At 36.8% G+C, this 17,719-nt stretch overlaps 1 protein-coding gene across 4 annotated transcripts in view; it reads right to left on the bottom strand.

Annotated features, from left to right (window-relative positions):
* Nucleotides 1–4,683: 4,683 nt before the first annotated feature.
* The window catches only part of Fktn (fukutin), a 60,821-nt gene continuing 47,785 nt past the window's right edge, over nt 4,684–17,719 (bottom strand). For all 4 annotated transcript variants that reach the window (XM_074051326.1, XM_074051327.1, XM_074051325.1 and 1 more), the window contains exon 10: nt 4,684–9,129. In XM_074051326.1, coding sequence (XP_073907427.1) covers nt 8,916–9,129 — 214 coding nt within the window. In that variant the 3' untranslated portion in view covers nt 4,684–8,915. The remainder of the gene's footprint in view (nt 9,130–17,719) is intronic.

The following is a 17,719-nucleotide window of genomic DNA, read 5'->3' on the forward strand; positions in this document are numbered from 1 at the left end:
TGTGATCACATTTGCTTGTCATAACACAGATTTTCTGTACTGTGCAAGAGCACATCCAATTCCTAGTTAGTGGATTTTGCTTCTTTGCAAATTGCCTAAAATTAAATAGTTTACCAGCTGAGGTTTCAGATCCATTGCTGAGACTCAAACTGTACATGAAGCAGTCTGGTTTAACAGGATATAACCAGTGCTTGGCTCCCCTTCTACTCACTGTTCCTAGAACTCTGCAGGGATTCTAGTCTGGTCCAGGCCCATTAGCCACCTACCCCTGAGCTCTCTGAGGCAGAAATCTCTGACTGAGTGGAACTCAGAGTGAAAACAAGATGGACTTGACCTGACTTACTATAGTTCTGAAAGCCAGAGGTATCCAAGCCTTTTCATAGAGGCACAAGGTAGGAAAGGGGAGGTGAGGTCAGTTGTCAGCGTAAGTTACCCTCCCAGTAGAGCTAGAACAATTCATTTGCCCTGTTGTGCTCACAGTCTCCAGAGGTGAGCAGACAATAGGGAAATCAGAACTAAATTAAGACACAGAATTCGAAATCTCCACTGGGCTCAGGCCCAGCATCCTCAGGCTTTTGTTCTCCTCAGCACCCTCAGTGAAGCTCTATGGCACCTATGTGAACAATCCATCCTGTCCTGGTCTCTAATTGAAGCAGCAGGTATAGAAATGGTTCCAGCTTCTTTTCTACATTTTATGTTGCCTGCACTGTGGTGCCCAGGGCTAGCATGGACCATTGGGCTCAGTTGTCTCTCCACTCTTCTTTTTGCTTCATTGACCTACATCTCTATCCCTTATTTATACCATACTGCCTTCATTGCTGCATCAGATTGTAAGGGCTGCCGTAAGAAAGTACCACACACTGACTCGGTGATAAACAATAGAAGTGTATTTCTTCACAGTTCGGGAAGATAGAAGTCCAAGACCCAGGTGCTGGTAAGGTTGGTTTCTTTTGAAGGCTTTTCTCTGGTTTGCAGATGGCCAGCTACCTCCTTCCTGTATCCACATGGTCCTCCCTTGTGCCTCTGCTGGTCCTATTCTCTTCTTATAAAAACACCAGACACCAGTAGATTGGAGCTCACATGTACAACCTCATATTTCCTTAGTTGGATGTTTAAAGGTCCTATACCACATATCGTAATATTGTGAGTTACTGAGGGTTAGGATGGAAACATTGGATTTTGAGGGGTGATCATTTCAACAGAGTAATCCTTCTCACTTTCAGTATAAGAAGTTGGATTCAAGTCATAATTAAAACATTTTTTCCTAGATCAGCAATTTAGAATTGGCAGAAAGAGTAGCCACCAGATTCTAAATAGTAGACAAGTGTATAAGATCTTTTATCTCTATATAGCAGCTTCCTTATCTGCAAAACAAGGGGTAATAGCATCTACTTTATAAGTAGATGCTTCCTTCTCTCCTTCCTTCCCTCCCTTCCTTTTTTCTTTCTTCTAGGAGAAAGCAAAGATTTATTAGGATGCCATTAAAAGGGGAGATAATGAGGGTAGCTATGCAAAGTAGTATAGGGCCTACTGTGTTCTTTGTCATTAATGTTTGAGCCATTCTAGATAAATTTATCACATAAATTTTAGAATAAAGTTTTTAGAAAACCTTGCTGAGATCATCCTAGGAATTGCATTAAAACTATAGAGCAATTTTGGTATGTATCTTCATTTATTTAGGTCTTTTTTGATTTCTTTCATCAGCATTTTAGCATGTAGATCCTATATACATTTTGTAGATATTGTACACATAGTACTTCATTTTCTTTGGAGTGACCATAAATAGTATCATTTATCATTTCAGTTTTCATGGTTGCTGTTAAGATTATCTAAGTGCAATTAATTTTGCAGTATAAGCTTGCTTTTTTTTTTTTTTTTTTGGTACTGGGTTTGAACTCAGGGCTTATACCTTGAGCCACTCCACCAGCCCTTTTTTGTGAAGGGTTTTTGAGATAGGGTCTCGTGAACTATTTGCCTGGGTTGGCTTTGAACGTTGATTCTCCTGATCTCTGCCTCCTGAGTAGGGTGATCATACTCAGGGTGAGCTACCAGAGTACGATCTTGATCTTGTATACTATGACCATACTACATTCAATTACTAGCTCTGTTTAATTTTTTTTCTAAAATAGGTTCTTTGGTATTATCTAGGTAGACAATCATGTCATCTGTAAATAAACAGTATATTTTTTTCATTTTTTTTCTGACCTTACTGCAATGGCTAGAAGTTCTAGTATTAGGTGGAATAAGACAGTGATATTCTCGCCTTGCTCCTAATCTTAGGGTAAAAAAAAAATCACCCATTCACTATTAGATGCTATTTATTAAGGTAATACATGCTTGATTATGGATGTTCTTTATCAATGATAGTTGAGGCAATTCCTTCTATTTTTCACTGAGAGTTTTCTTTTTTCAAGTCAGAAATGGGGGTTGGATTTTGTCAAACTCTTTTTCTGTTTACTTATATGATAATATGATTTTCTTCTTTAGTAGGCTTATTAGATCTATTATACTGATTGATTTTCAGGCTAAACTAGCCATGTTTATCTAGAATGAATAGCATGGTTATCATGCATACTTCCTTTTTTAGATATTGTTGAATTCACACAAACTAGGACTTTTTACTCCATGTCCTGTGGTATTTCCACTCTATCACAGGTGCTCTTCACAATTCTTTGGCTCCCCACATAGGCATTTTCCCTGGCTGCAATGAGCTAATAAACTTAACTTTGCCTGATTACGGGTATCTTCCTTGGCTGTCAGGCTTCCTCACTGAAAACCTTTTGATTCTCAAGTGTATGTGTGAAGACCTCTATGATTTCTGGACTTATATTTTAGAAATATTGTACTGGTGGCAAGAGTACTATTTTACCAGATTATTTGTGCATGTCAGTGGTTGTTATTTCCACCTCAAGTTTTGAAATAAATACAAAAGATCTCAGGAGATTAAAAAATTTTATTCATCATCCCAAAGTGATTATATATTATAAATTCTGATAAAAACAATAATAATAACAATTATAAAGGTATTTTCAGTAGTACCACAAGTGATTTGTACCTGAAGCCAATACCAAATAGTAAACAGGTAAGCATACAATGAAATCTATTCATGTTTAAAACATTACTTTGTCTAGAAAATTCACATACAGGTTTTTATAGCCATGATGTGGAAAGAACACACAAAGAGTTACATATGATTTTCATTTAACAAATACATGAACTATTCTCCATGCTCTGAATAAACCATCAGAAGGCTGTAAAATCTTTTAATTTTTTTTTAAGGTGCATGAGATAGGACCTCATTTTATACAACGAAACACAGTAGTGATAGTGTTCCTTATTTTCTCTTTCAACCCTTCTGTAAGAGGTACTCATATATACAAAGAAGCTTGGCTCACTAGCGGGTTCTTACATACATTCTCTATTAGGTTTGGTTCAGGGATTATGGGGAAGAATTCTAAGCTAGAAGTTCTGAGAGTAAAGAAACAGAAGTTTCTCATTAGAAAATTTATACTTGCCTACTTTATGCACTGATTCTGTACAAAAGTTATCAACACTGATTGGTCTGTTTGACTTATAAACTATAATTAGTAGTCAGTCTGATGTGGAACAGCTTAAAACGGCATCACAGACCTGCTGATTATTGTCTTGTTGAGATAGAAACACAAATTTGGGGGCAGAGATATACTTGAGTATTTTCTTTTCTATTCTACTTTATTATTATTATTGTGCTGGGATTGAACCCTGAGCTACATGCCCCCCAAGCCCAGCATAGACAATTAAATAAAACCAAGTATCCCAATTTTTTTTTTAACTCTCCAAATCATGATGTACAGTGAGGCTTTACCCCTAGGAGAAGACAGAATATTGAAAAACAAGTTGAGGTCAAAGCAGGCACCAAATTTAGGGAAGCAGAATGAACTATGTGGGACTAAGGAACAAAGTAGCATATGAAATAATGTTAAGATACCTAGAAGGTAACACACATGCACAGGAAATTAATGTGAGTCAACTCCCTGTATAGCTATCCTTATCTCAACTAGCAAAAACCCTTGTTCCTTCCTATTATTGCTTATATTCTCTCTTCAACAAAATTAGAGATAAGGGCAAAATAGTTTCTGCCAGGTATCGAGGGGGTGGGGTGGATGGTAAGGGAGGGGGTGGGGGCAGGGGGGAGAAATGATCCAAGCCTTGTATGCACATATGAATAATAAAATAAAATAAAACCCCTATTGATAAAAAAAAATAAAGTTCAATGAGGACATAAAAAAAATTTTAAAATAATGTTAAGATAAACAGCTTGACCAACAAAACAAAAACACAAGTTCTATTTAGAGAAGGAAGCAATGTGGTAGCATCTCTGAATTCATAAACTATACAATTTGACCTGTAATGCTTTGCTAGAACATAATTTTTTTTCCTAAGTAAATACCATCATGAACCTTCTGAGTAAGGCAGTATATCCTGACCCACAATTCCTGTAATTCCATTAGAAAAGAGACATGGAACTCGAAAATGGCACATTTCATGACTATTTAATCTTAGGCCTGAGTATTTATGTTTTATTTAATCCTTCTAACATTTCCCCAATTCACTCAGGTGGAAATTGAGAATGAGAGGGCCCACTCCATAAATCCTACATAATGAACCTGAGATTCAAGCTCAAGCTTTACTGAAAGATTGTGGTTTTTGTTTTGTTTTTTTTTTTTTTTTTGGCAGTATTGGGGTTTGAACTCAGGGCCTCATGCTTGCTAGGCAGGGGCTGTACCGCTTGAGCCACTCTGCCAGATCTTTTTTGGGTTGGGCATTTTTGATAGGGTCTCGTGCACTATTTGAGCTGTGATCTTTGAACTGTGACCCTCCTGATCTCTGCCTCCTGAGTAGCTGGGATTAAAGGTGTGAGAGCCACTATGTTTATGCCAACATATTGCCTTCCCTAACTGAGATTTTAGAGATGACCTGGGCTAGGTTTTAATGATAGAAGAACACAAGGAGAGAAGAGAAATAATGCCTGAGACATTTCTTTGGATAATTTTTTTTGCCTGGTCAGTAAATGGAATTCTTATTATTATTTTTGGTTCTGGGGCTTGAATTTAGGACCTTAGTAACTGTAATTTTTTTTCAATGCTTTAGAACCATTACAAGTGATGATTGTGTTTTAGAAGGTAGAAATGTGGTTCTTTTTCTGATTAGGTTTTTCAGGAGAGACTTCCCCTAGAGATTTACAACATTTAGGATGAAGGAGCAGTTCATTTCCAGAAGGGGAAACTTTGAGAAATTTGTAGCTTTAGGCTTGTGATCCTGGCTGAGATTTTAGGCTGAAGTGTGGGAACTCAACTAAGTGTGTTTTACAAATTTAGGTCTGGTACCCAATTTAAAAATCCCCGCTCACCTATCTGCCTATCTTCTGTGCCATTTGAAGCCTTGTTGCTGTATAGGAATAGAAAACAAGGGTTGGAGTGGCAAATTTAAAAATGAACACAATCTATTGTTAACTACTTGCACCAATAAAAAAGTATCACTATATATATATATAATTAAAGGTAGTCTAAATACTTTAAAGTAGATACTTCATGCCCTTTCTAGTCAAACAGATTTAAAAAAAAAAAAAAGTCCACTGCAAAGTACTCCAGTTACATAAACTATTGTTCTCTTTGGTGGAATACACCACTACTACCAGGTAAAGATTCTTCAGGAAGGAAAGAGCCTTGTGAAAAGTTGCTTTGGGAAAGGAAGGGACTCTTCAGAAATGGATGATTCACTGAAAAACAATGAGGTGCATCTGAGCTTAGGAGAATCAGATATCACAGGATGATGTCTACAGATGTAATTGTTTTATTTTTGGGGGATAAGACTTTTTTTTTTTTCCAGAAAAAGGTATGAAGGTAGCTTAAGAATTCTGGACAACAAGGAAACGCTCCTCCTCAGCTTCCTTTGTTACCTCAGGTTCTCAATCTGAACTAAAAGATATAAAGTGGGGGTTGTAGAAACACACTGAAATGATGGCTCATTAAAGCTTTGGACAATTTCTTTGTCAAGTTTCTCAAAGAAGGGTTAGAGATGCTGTGATGTGATCTAAGTAATGAAAGACAATACTGAACTAAAATCATGGTGCTCTTAGGTTTTAGTTTCAGCTGTTTGTTGCTCAGATCACTTCTTTACTCACTATAAAATAAAAGGGTTATAATAAATGTTCCGCCAAAATCTCTTCCAGCTTTTAAGAGCAAGATGATTTTCACTTAAGTGTTAACTTGAGAGGGGGTGGTGCTAGCAGACATTCTGCTACCAGGTGGTCACATTTCAGGGTTTGTAGCTAGGGAAACCTGATGTCCCACTGGTTTAGCTAGTCTTAGGATGCCCAACTTTGGTTACTATGGCTTTATTCCAGAGGCTAGATGTCAGTAACTGCAATAAGCAGAGGACAAGTGCTCCATGTTTTAGAGAAGGCCTGAGTGGCTACCTGGTTGCCAACTAAGAAAGATCTTGCTTCTCAGGATCTCTCTGGAGACAACCATGGTATCTAACTACCAACAAATTAATATAAGAGATCTTCAGGTAAAGCAGGCAAACAGACCTGAAAATGGTCAGATTAGGAGAATGACTGTTGGAATATTCTGGTGAGGAAAGAAAAGTGATCTGATAAGGTATTAGTGGTATATACACCTAACTAAAGGTCTCTGGATACTCAACAGGGTTCAAATATTAAGATGTATAGGAGGAAGTATAGTTGGATCACTATCAGAGGCAGGTCTAGCCTTCAGATTCTAAGGAGAGGCTTCCATTTTCCCAAGTTAGGGTGGAACCCAAGATGATGAAGCCTGCAAAAACCAGAAGGAAGACAAGAAAGGTATTTTAGGAGCCTGTGGTCTATATAGGGAAGAATATGGAATGTTTGTCAATGGGACCAAGATATCTTAGATTTTGAACACTCCCAGACCTAGTACTCCAAGGGCAGATACAAGAGAAATAATTTGAAAAGGGGTAGATGGGTAAAATCTCTTGGCAAACAGTATGAGTCCTATTTGAAATGGGCAGAAATGTGAAGTGTATATGCTTCTAGATGCAGAGCACAAGCAAATAGTCCTCTCTAAGCTGTTGATGAATTTTATCCAAGAACACTATTATCTACTGTATTGTTTTGGCATATGAAATACAAAACTATGTTAGCTATTTAAAATTTGGGTTTATACTCTGTGGCTTATTTTCTAATAAAGAAAAAGCTGATTATGATGACCTGTCATTTGGGGACAAGTTTGTTGATAATCTGTAAATGTCCCTGAAAACTTGCTTTTATTATTTATAAAAAGAACCAATGTTTGGTTATCATTCATCAAAGAAAGTTTTCATGTTGTTTTTAAAATTTGGAGGAGGGGTGTTGTAGATTACTTTCATCAAGCTTGTTTTGGGAAATTCTGTCAGCCCTTGAGACTAGATTTTCTAGTTTTAGTGGAAAATCTGCCAAGCTACCCCAGAAAGAAGTCCTAAACAGCAGAGATAAGGTATCACTTACCTTCAGCATTTATTGTGCCTGAATTTCCCATTATCTCTTGCTTATGATATGTCATTCAAGTGACTAGAGAAGAGATAAGGGAGACAAAGCCACCGCTGCCCACTCGGGGGTGTATCTTGAAGGGAAAAAGGAAACTGAAGTGTTCTAAAGTGGGTAGTACTTGATAAAGTAGGGAAGTCTGAGTTTTTACCCCATCAATATTCAGCAGATTGAATAGAGATGGACACAAGCTTTACAAAGACTATGATCTAGGGTCACAAATGGTTACCAGAGTCATTATTGACCTTTTAGTTTGAAGATCTGAAGTAGTATTAGAAGAAAAGGAACAGGTAGATTTTTATAACATTTAAGTTGGCCTATAGGCCTAAATTAAAGATATGGAGCTATGATTGCTGAACAAATACAACAAAGTATTAGAGATATTAGATGTATTTCTATTAATATTTTAGTGTCAACATTAAAATTAGTACAAGGATCATAAATTCAGAAAATATAAAATGCCCATAAATAGCTCATTATTATCTAAAAGAGTATGTGAGATAAAATAAGGAAAATAAGTTTTGTGAAATCATGACTCTTTCAAAATTATTTAGAAAATCATGGTCTTTCTTGAATAATTTGTGAACAACTACTTATTAAAGGTCAGTGAAAAAAATTCTCACAATAGTTAGAAATTTAAGTATCCCACAAGTGTCAGTTTTCTTCTTACTTCAAATATGAAAATAGTAAGTACATGGAAATTTACTTACCTTGACAAGGCTTGAAGTAAGTTCTCACCTTCTCCTATAGAATAATGCCTGTGTTCTAAATCAATTCCACATTAGATTACTTGTAAAATGAATCTACTTCACCTTTTCTTGATGCCACCTAAAGTCTGATCTGATCACTGGAATATTATTAACTCAAATTCCACATCTTAAAAGGTGGCACTAACATACCAGCTTAAATGGTGAGGACAGGCAAGAATGGATTAATCTTTTTAGACAGCATATCCTTCCTTGGGTTTGCCTAATGAGTTCATCTTCCAATCTAAACAATACTGAGTATTTAAAAAACCATGATAAAACATATCACATTCTACTTTGACTCTTCAAAGGATGGGGGAGTTTCCTACAAAGGAAAATTGGCATGCTTACCAAAGGGACAGGAAAGAGGGAAGGTTTGCTCATTCATCTCTGCTTCTCCACAAAGCCTAGCATTTTACCTGGCACATAGAAACTCCTCAATAAATGCTGAATGAGAGAATTACATCATATGGCTTACAGCTAGGCCTCTTTCTATATCTTTAAATTTGTTATTTTTTTTCTATTTTGGTTCCCACTTATGTGTGACAAAAAGTCATCTAGCTTTTTAAACAGAGCTCCACCTTCTTTTGAGGAGAAAAATTCTCCCATTTCAACATAGTATCTCAATACAACTGGATAACTTCATCCCATTCAGAAATAGGCCAGATTCCGTTGGGCTGCACATTGGGGGGAGAGCTCTTCCAGTCCCATGTCTTTACAGGAATCTTCCAGGTCTTACCATAATTGGCTTCAATGTACTCAATTGTTTCACAGGGCACACGGACCTTCATGTCTGCAAACTCAGTCCAGCACAGTGTAAACTTGGGAAACAGGTATCTGCAGCAAAACAGAGACAATATGGAGAGGGATTAGGCTTTGACAGTAGAAGGTCTAGCTAAGAAGTCCAGCTGCCAATGCACTGTTGGTTGAAGGACAGACCTCTCCTAATTAAACAGCTTTGGGGATAGAGCAGACATCTGTATTTTTAACTGTTCAGTATCCCTTTCCTCTTCCAATGTTAATATCACCCCAAATTTCTTCCCCCATTCCCATTCCATATGGTTGAAGAGAAGCTAATCTAATAACTAAATTCCAGAAATGGGTAAAACCAAACCAAAATAAGAGCTAAAGAGAAAAATAACAAATCTAGGATATACACAGAGTAGAAGACAATACTACACACTTTACAGAAAACCAAAAGCAAACCTTAGCCCTAACCAGTAAGTTAGAGTGATTGACTCACAGATAAGAACACACCCAAGTCAGGCAAATGAAAGTCAGCCCTGGGATTTCTGTTGGGACTGTTGGGGGAAGAAGTGTCAAAGGAAGTTACCAAAAGATGAAGGAAAATGATCATTTTCTTTTCTTACACATCTGCATTTCCCAAGGACATAGAATAAATATGACTCCAAGTTGTATTCTCCTTTAGTTCCATACTTTACATGATCCTACCTGTAGTTTCTGTGTGTTTTCCTCTGAAATGCTAAGGTAACATGTATAAACCAACATAAGGAATACTAGTTATAATGAATTTAATTATATCTATTTGTAGAACTATGTTGATTAGAACTTAAAAACATGTTTCTTAAAGGTACTTTGGATCAAGTAAATTAAATTTGATATATTGCGAAGGAAAGCTAAAACTAGAAGTCTGTTTGATTTAAAGCTACACGTGTTGATTTTTTTTTCTGAGAAATGTTTCTTCTCTTTACAACACAGGAATAACTTTCAGTAATTAATCATGATGTGGCAACAGCTAGATCACAGGAATGTAAGGAACAGGGAATGGGATCTAATTGGAACATTCTCCAGGGAAAGATCATTTCTCATATATTCTGTTTTTGAATATCATCTTTTACCACCAAGTGAACACAACACTCATAAAAATGAGAGACTGAACAAATTCTAAAAAAAGTAACAAGTGCCTTCTATAAAAACCAGTGGGCACTGGCAGTTAAAATGGACAGTCCCAGCTGGCTTCTGTAAAGACAGCTACAGCAAATATCATAGCTGAGACAGAAATAAGATACAGCTTAGACCCACCATCTGCTGGTCCCAATTTTACCCTGCACACTCATATTCATGGAATTTCTTAGTTTGCCTTCAGACATATTCATCCATCATCAGCCTCTACCCTTCCCATTCATATGCTGGTCAGCAGAATGTTCATCTGTCCCATCCTATCAGTTGACACATCGGAACTGAACTGAGGCAGAAATCATAGCTGATAGGCCAAGCAACTTCTTTCTTTTAAGTATTAGCCTCAGCAAAGAGCTGAAGAGAAAAATAACAGATCTAGGATAAACAAGGTAGAAGACAATATTGCACACTTTACAAAAGCAATGTTTTGAACAATGGAGGATTTATGAGCAAATGCAAAACATTTTAAAGATATAAACAACGTGAAAACAATGCAAAGACAATTAACTCAAACATTAACTTTTGTTCCTGAATAGAAAGATCTCTAAACTCTCTGATTTTCTTTTCCTCAATTATTTTTCAATGTACTCAGCAAAAAGAATACCCTAGCTGCCTAGGAGAAGAGGAAAGATATACCATAAAATGTAAAAACTGATTATAAAATAGGACTGTAGAGAGGATGGGGAGGGTGGTGAGTGACACAGAACAGCACATGCCATCTGCCCTATCTAGGTTACTGGTAAATAATTACTAAGACTAAAATACACCATGGGTGTGGAATGTTACCCTGGATTTGAAAGCAATGATTAAGTTTAGCTGAGCAGTCTGTAGTGTAAAGCCCTGGGATAGGATCCAAAATGTGAACAGATTTAAATTTAGACTAAGGCAACCCTAAATCAGAATGCAAATTTAAGAGGGTCTTAATATTACAAAAAAAATTCTTCGAAGGGCAAGTTTTAGAAACAGCCCAAATGCCCCACAACTGATGAATGGGCTAAGAAAATGTAGTATATATACTTAATGGAGTTTTATTCAGCCATAAAGAAGAATGAAATTGGGAGAGATCCAAGATGGTGACTAGAGGGCAGAAGCAGACAGCATGAGCTCCATAAATCAAAAATATTGCTGAGACGCTGGAGTCACACTTGACAAAAAAAAAAAGCACAAAGAAAAATTAAAACTCCGACACCCCGAACCCCCAGCCCATACAAAGCTTCTCCACACCTTGTTACACAGAGAAAACAGGAGGGCTCCTGAGTTGCCAGATGCCAGCTCCAAACCTGCTTGGGAGACAACCAGCAGACCAACAGGTGAGCAAATAAGTGGCATGCGGTATTCTCACAGCTACCCCAGGATAAACCAGCATAGTCCCCCAGACAGACTGACCCCCGCCCCACAAAAAAAAAAAAAACAACTGAATAATAAACAAGGAAATGAAAAGGAACATGCAGCAGAGGGGGCGGGGTGCTCTAAGCACACTGGAGAAGGGAGGAGGGCAAGGAGCTGATCTCCGCATGAACTTTCAGTAAACAAAGACTGGAAAGGCAGAAGGGTCGACAGTGGGTGGGTGATAAGCCATTGCCTGAAATAAGGCAGATAGAGGTCCACAAAACTCATCTCCTGAGTCAGTGAGCAACATCCAAAGTCAAACAACTTTACAAAATTGAAGAATAGCAAACCAGCATAACATGCTGACAGCAGGGAGCCAACTGATGGATCTCTGACCTTGCCCCAGAGAAAGGGCATGAGGCAAAGAAACAAGCCCCCAGCAGACCGACACAGTGAAAACCCAACTCCAAAGCAGGACAGCTAGAGGGCCACAGAGCTGATCTCCAGAACCTGAGGACAAGTAACACCACACTGAGGGAGGAGCTGACTAAGGAGCTGCCGCTGAAAGACAGGAAAAAAAACTAGCAAGTCTCCCCAAAAACCTGGCGAGACTAAGATAGAGCTTCTGCTTAAATACCAACACTGGGAATGGATGCTGAAAGAGTAACACCAGAACTACTAAGACTAAAATTCTATTGTTCCTGAACCTGGAATTTTTTTTATGTATTTGTTTGTTTTGTTTCCTATTTATTTGTCCATCACCTCTCCCTGTTGATTTCTTTGGTTTTCCTTTTATTTTTTTATTCTCTTTTTATCTTATTAGTTTTACTATTGTAAGTTAGCTACTACTAAATTGCATACAGACTAGGGATAGAAACAGCACCAAGTGGAGTGATGGGAAGACAAAAAAGGGATGGAAACCATTCTCCCCTCAAAAATAAATTAATACAGGATTCAGAGGGAAATGAAGAAAATGGATATCCAGTTCAGACTCCAACAAAACAAAGATAAACTATGCTAAGGTATCCAATGAGCCAACAAGAACATCCTGAAAGAAGAAATCCTGCAAGTAATCACTGAGAATTTCATAGAGATATTATTGGACATGGTCAACCAAAATGTACAGGAGGCACTCAAGAAATTCCAAGACAACAAAAATAAAGAATATGAAAAGACACAAAAACAAATAAATGAACTCACAGGAGTCCTAAATAAACACCAAAGTGAATCAGAGAATACCATAAATAGAGAGATACATGAATTAAGGATGAAAATCGACAATATTAAAGAGGAAGTGACCCATGATATAGAAAACCTCAGAGAAAAGAATGAAACAGAAATACAAAACACAATGGAAGGCCACTCCAGCAGACTAGAACAAGCAGAAGAAAGAATTTCAGAGCTTGAAGATGAAATGGAAATTAAAGGAAAAACTGAAGAGCTATTAGTAAACAACTCAAGACCTGTGAAAGGAATATGCAAGAACTCACCAACTCCATCAAAAGACCAAACCTGAGAATCATGGGCATTGAAGAAGGAGAAGAGGTGCATGCAAAAGGAATTTGTAATATATTCAACAAAATAATAACAGCAAAATTCCCAATTCTAGAGAAAACTATGCCCATTCAGGACACCAAACAGACTTGACCAAAATAGAACTACCCCATAACATATTATCATTAAAACAACAAGCACAGAGAATAGATAAGGAATATTGAAGGAGGTAAGAGAGAAAAAACAAATAACATACAAAGGTAAACCCATCAAAATCACAGATTTCTCAACGGAAACCTTAAAAGCAAGAAGAGCATGGAGTGAGGTATTCCGGGCACTGAATGAAAGTAACTTCAATCCTAGGATACTCTACCCAGCCAAACTATCATTCAAAATAGATGGAGCAATAAAAATCTTCCACGATAAGCAGAAACTAAAACAATATATGACCACCAAGCCACTACTACAAAAAGTTCTTCAATGAATTCTGCACACAGAAAATGAAAGCAAACAAAACCATGAAAGGACAGGCAGTACCAAACCACAGGAGAAGAAAAGGCAAGAAAGTAGAAAGTAACATTGATCCAGCTGCACACAATCAAACCCTTAAACAACAAAAACAACTAAATGAAAGGAATCACAACATAACTATCAATACTAACAATGAATGTTAACGGACTTAATTCCCCCATCAAAAGACATCATTTGTCAAACTGAATTAAAAAGGAAGATGCAACAATCTGTTGCTTACAGGAGACCCATCTCATTGACAGAAACAAACACTGCCTTAGGGTGAAAGGCTGGAAGAAGATTTACCAAGACAATGGCCCCTGAAAACAGGCAGGAGTAGCAATACTTATCTCAGACAAAGTAGACTTCAAACCTACACTGATCAAATGAGATAGAGGAGGACATTCCATACTAATAAAAGGGGAAATACATCAAAAGGAAATAACAACTATCAATCTACATGCACCCAATGTCAATGCACCCAATTTCACCAAACATACTCTGAAGGACCTAAAAACATATATAGACTCCAACACAGTGATAGTGGGAGACTTCAATACCCCCCTATCACCAATAGATAGGTCATCCAAACAAAAAAATCAATAAAGAAATTCTAGAACTAAATCACACCACAGATCAAATGGACCTAGCTGATGTCTACAGAATATTTCATCCAACTTCTGCACAATATACATTCTTCTCAGCAGCCCATGGAACCTTCTCCAAAATTGATCATATCTTAGGGCACAAGGCAAGCCTCAGCAAATATAAGAAAACAGAAATAATCTCATGCATTCTATTTGGTCACAATGCATTAAAACTAGAACTCAACAACAAAAACAATGGTAAAAAACATGCAAACAATTAGAAGCTCAACAACACATTGCTCAATGATCAATGGGTCATTGATGGAATAAAAGAAGAAATTAAAAAGTTCCTGGAAGTTAATGAAAATGAAAACATGACCTACTGGAACCTATGGGACACAGGAAAGGCTGTCCTAAGAGGAAAGTATACAGCCATGACTGCATATATTAAAAGGACAGAAAGATCTCAAATCAATGACCTAATGCTACATTTCAAACTCCTAGAAAAACAAGAACAAGCAAATCCCAGAACAAGCAGAAGGAGAGAAATAATAAAAATAAGGGCCGAAGTCAATGAAATAGAAACAAAAAAAAATACAAAGAATCAATGAAACAAAAAGCTGGTTCTTTGAAGAAATAAATAAGATTGACAGACCTCTGGCAAACCTGACTAAAATGAGGAGAGAAAAAACCCAAATCAGTAAAATCAGAAATGCAAAAGGGGAGATAAACAACAAACACCACAGAAATCCAGGAAATCATCAGAGACTACTTTGAGAATCTATATTCTAATAAATTTGGAAAATCTTGAGAAATGGACAGATTCCTAAAAACTTACAACCACCCAAAACTGAACCAAGAGTATATTAATCACCTGAATAAACCTATAACACAAAATGAAATTGAAGCAGCAATCAAGAGTCTCCCAAAAAGGAAAGGTCCAGGAGCTGATGGATTTCTCTGCTGAATTCTATCAGACTTTAAAGAAGAACTAATACCAACCCTCCTTAAACTGTTCCATGAAATAGAAAGGGATGGAACACTGCCTAACTCATTTTATGAAGCTAGTAGTACACTCATCCCAAAACCAGATAAAGACACCTCCAAAGAGGAGAGCTATAGGCCAATCTCCTTAATGAACATCAATGCAAAAATCCTCAACAAAATAATGGCAAACTGAATCCAACAACACATGAGAAAGATCATTCACTACAACCAAATCGGCTTCATCCCAGGGATGCAGGGGTGGTTCAACATACACAAATACAAAAATACATAAGCAAAGACAAAAACCACTTGATCATCTCAATAGATGCAGAAAAAGCCTTTGATAAGATCCAACACCATTTCATGATAAAAACTCTCAGAAAACTAGGAATAGAAGGAAAGTACCTCAACATCATAAAAGCTATGTATGACAAACCTACAGCCAGCATTATACTTAATGGAGAAAAACTGAAACCATTCCCTCTAAAATCAGGAACTAGACAAGGATGCCCACTATCTCCACTCCTATTCAACACAGTACTGGAATTCCTAGCCAGAGCAATTAGGCAAGAATTAAAAATAAGAGGAATACGAATAGGTAAAGAAACTGTCAAAATATCCCTATTTGCAGATGATATGATCCTATACCTTAAAGACCCAAAAACTCCTAGACACCATAAACAGCTACAGCAAGGTGGCAGGATACAAAGTCAACTTACAAAAATCATTAGCTTTTCTATACACCAATAATGATCAAACTGAGAAAGAATATATGGAAACAGTTCCATTTACAATAGCCTCAAAAAAAAAAAAATCAAGTACCTAGGAGTAAACTTAACAAAGGATGTGAATGACCTCTACAAGTAGAACTACAGACCCCTGAAGAAAGAGATCGAGGAAGACTACAGAAGGTGGAGAGATCTCCCATGCTCATGGATTGGTAGAATCAACATAGTAAAAATGGCTATACTACCAAAAGCAATCTACATGTTTAATGCAATTCCCATCAAAATCCCATTGACATTCGTAACAGAGATTGAAAAATCTACCCTAAAGTTCATTTGGAAACACAAGAGACTGCGAACAGCCAAGGCAATACTCAGCAAAAAGAGCAATGCTGGAGGTATCACAATACTCCAAACTATATTACAAAGCAATAGCAATAAAAACAGCATGGTACTGGCACAAAAACAGATATGAAGACCAGTGGAAGAGAATAAAGGACCCAAATATGAATCCACACAGCTATGCCCACCTTGTTTTTGACAAAGGTGGCAAATATATTAGATGGAGAAAAGACAGCCTCTTCAACAAATGTTGCTGGGAAAAGTGGTTATCCATCTGCAAAAAACTGAAACTAGATCCATGTTTATCACCCTGTACTAGTATCAACTCAAAATGAATCAAGGACCTCAATATCATACTCTAGTGCTTTAAGGCTATAAATTTATTTCTATCCCTTTAACTACATCCTGTAAGTTTTATTATGTAGTACATTCATCATCTTTAAGTCCTAAATATTTTAAAATTTCTATTATAACTTCCTTTCAAACTCATTAGTGAAGGAAGGTATTTTAATGTTTTCGCAGATTTTTAATTGTCAGTTTCTAACTTATTTCCATTGTGGTCATAGAATGCCATCTATTGGAATAATCATGTAGGGTTTTTTTCTCTTTAATTCATTCATGTGGAGAATTACACTTACATACACACACAGAAGATTTTTATTAATACTTTGAAATTTATTAAAATTGTGAGGTAGCATTGCTGGGTGCTAGTGGCTCATGCCTATAATCTTAGCTACTCAGGAAGAAGACAGCAGGAGGCTCACAGCTTGAAGCCAGCCCAGGAAAACTGTTCAAGAGACCCTATTTCAAAAAGCCCATCACAAAAAAGGTCTGGTGAAGTGGCTCAAGGTGTAGGACCTGAATTCAAACCCTGGTACCACAAAAAAAGAAACTGTGATGTAGCACATCATGAACCTTTTTTTGCCTTTCCCACATCATCAACTTTTATAAATGTTCTATTTAGAACTGATAGGAAGTATCAGTTACATACTTAATCTGTTTACAATTATTGTGATCGATAATATATTGGACTTATTTTGAACTAGTTTAGAACCAGACTGCCTAGGCTCAAATCGTGGGTTCACCAGTTATTACTTTTGGGACTTTGGTCAATCTTTCTGTGCCTTAATTTTCTCATTCATGAGAATTACAGTACCTGCACCTCAGAGAGATGTTATCAAAGGATGAATAAATGTAAGGTATTTTGTTTACTATACTTTTTAACTCCCTCAGCTACCTTTCTTATTTTTATTTGGATTGGTAAAGGTTAAACACAATCTCTTTTTTTCTCTCTGCTGTTTGGAAGTTTTCTATATTATAATATTAAATAACTAATATTATTAAAACTAATAATATTAGTTTTCTAATATTTCTATTCCAGTTACTGTTTATTTTTAAACATACTTATTTCATTATGTTTTCTATTAAAGACTAAATTCATGCACAATCTCTACCAGCTTTCTAAACATGTGACTTAGTATATGTTACTCCATGACCAATGACATTTCACCTCCTCAAGTTACTATCAAGTTT

This window comes from Castor canadensis, chromosome 13 (assembly GCF_047511655.1).
Source record: "Castor canadensis chromosome 13, mCasCan1.hap1v2, whole genome shotgun sequence".
In the NCBI taxonomy this organism is placed as follows: domain Eukaryota; kingdom Metazoa; phylum Chordata; class Mammalia; order Rodentia; family Castoridae; genus Castor; species Castor canadensis.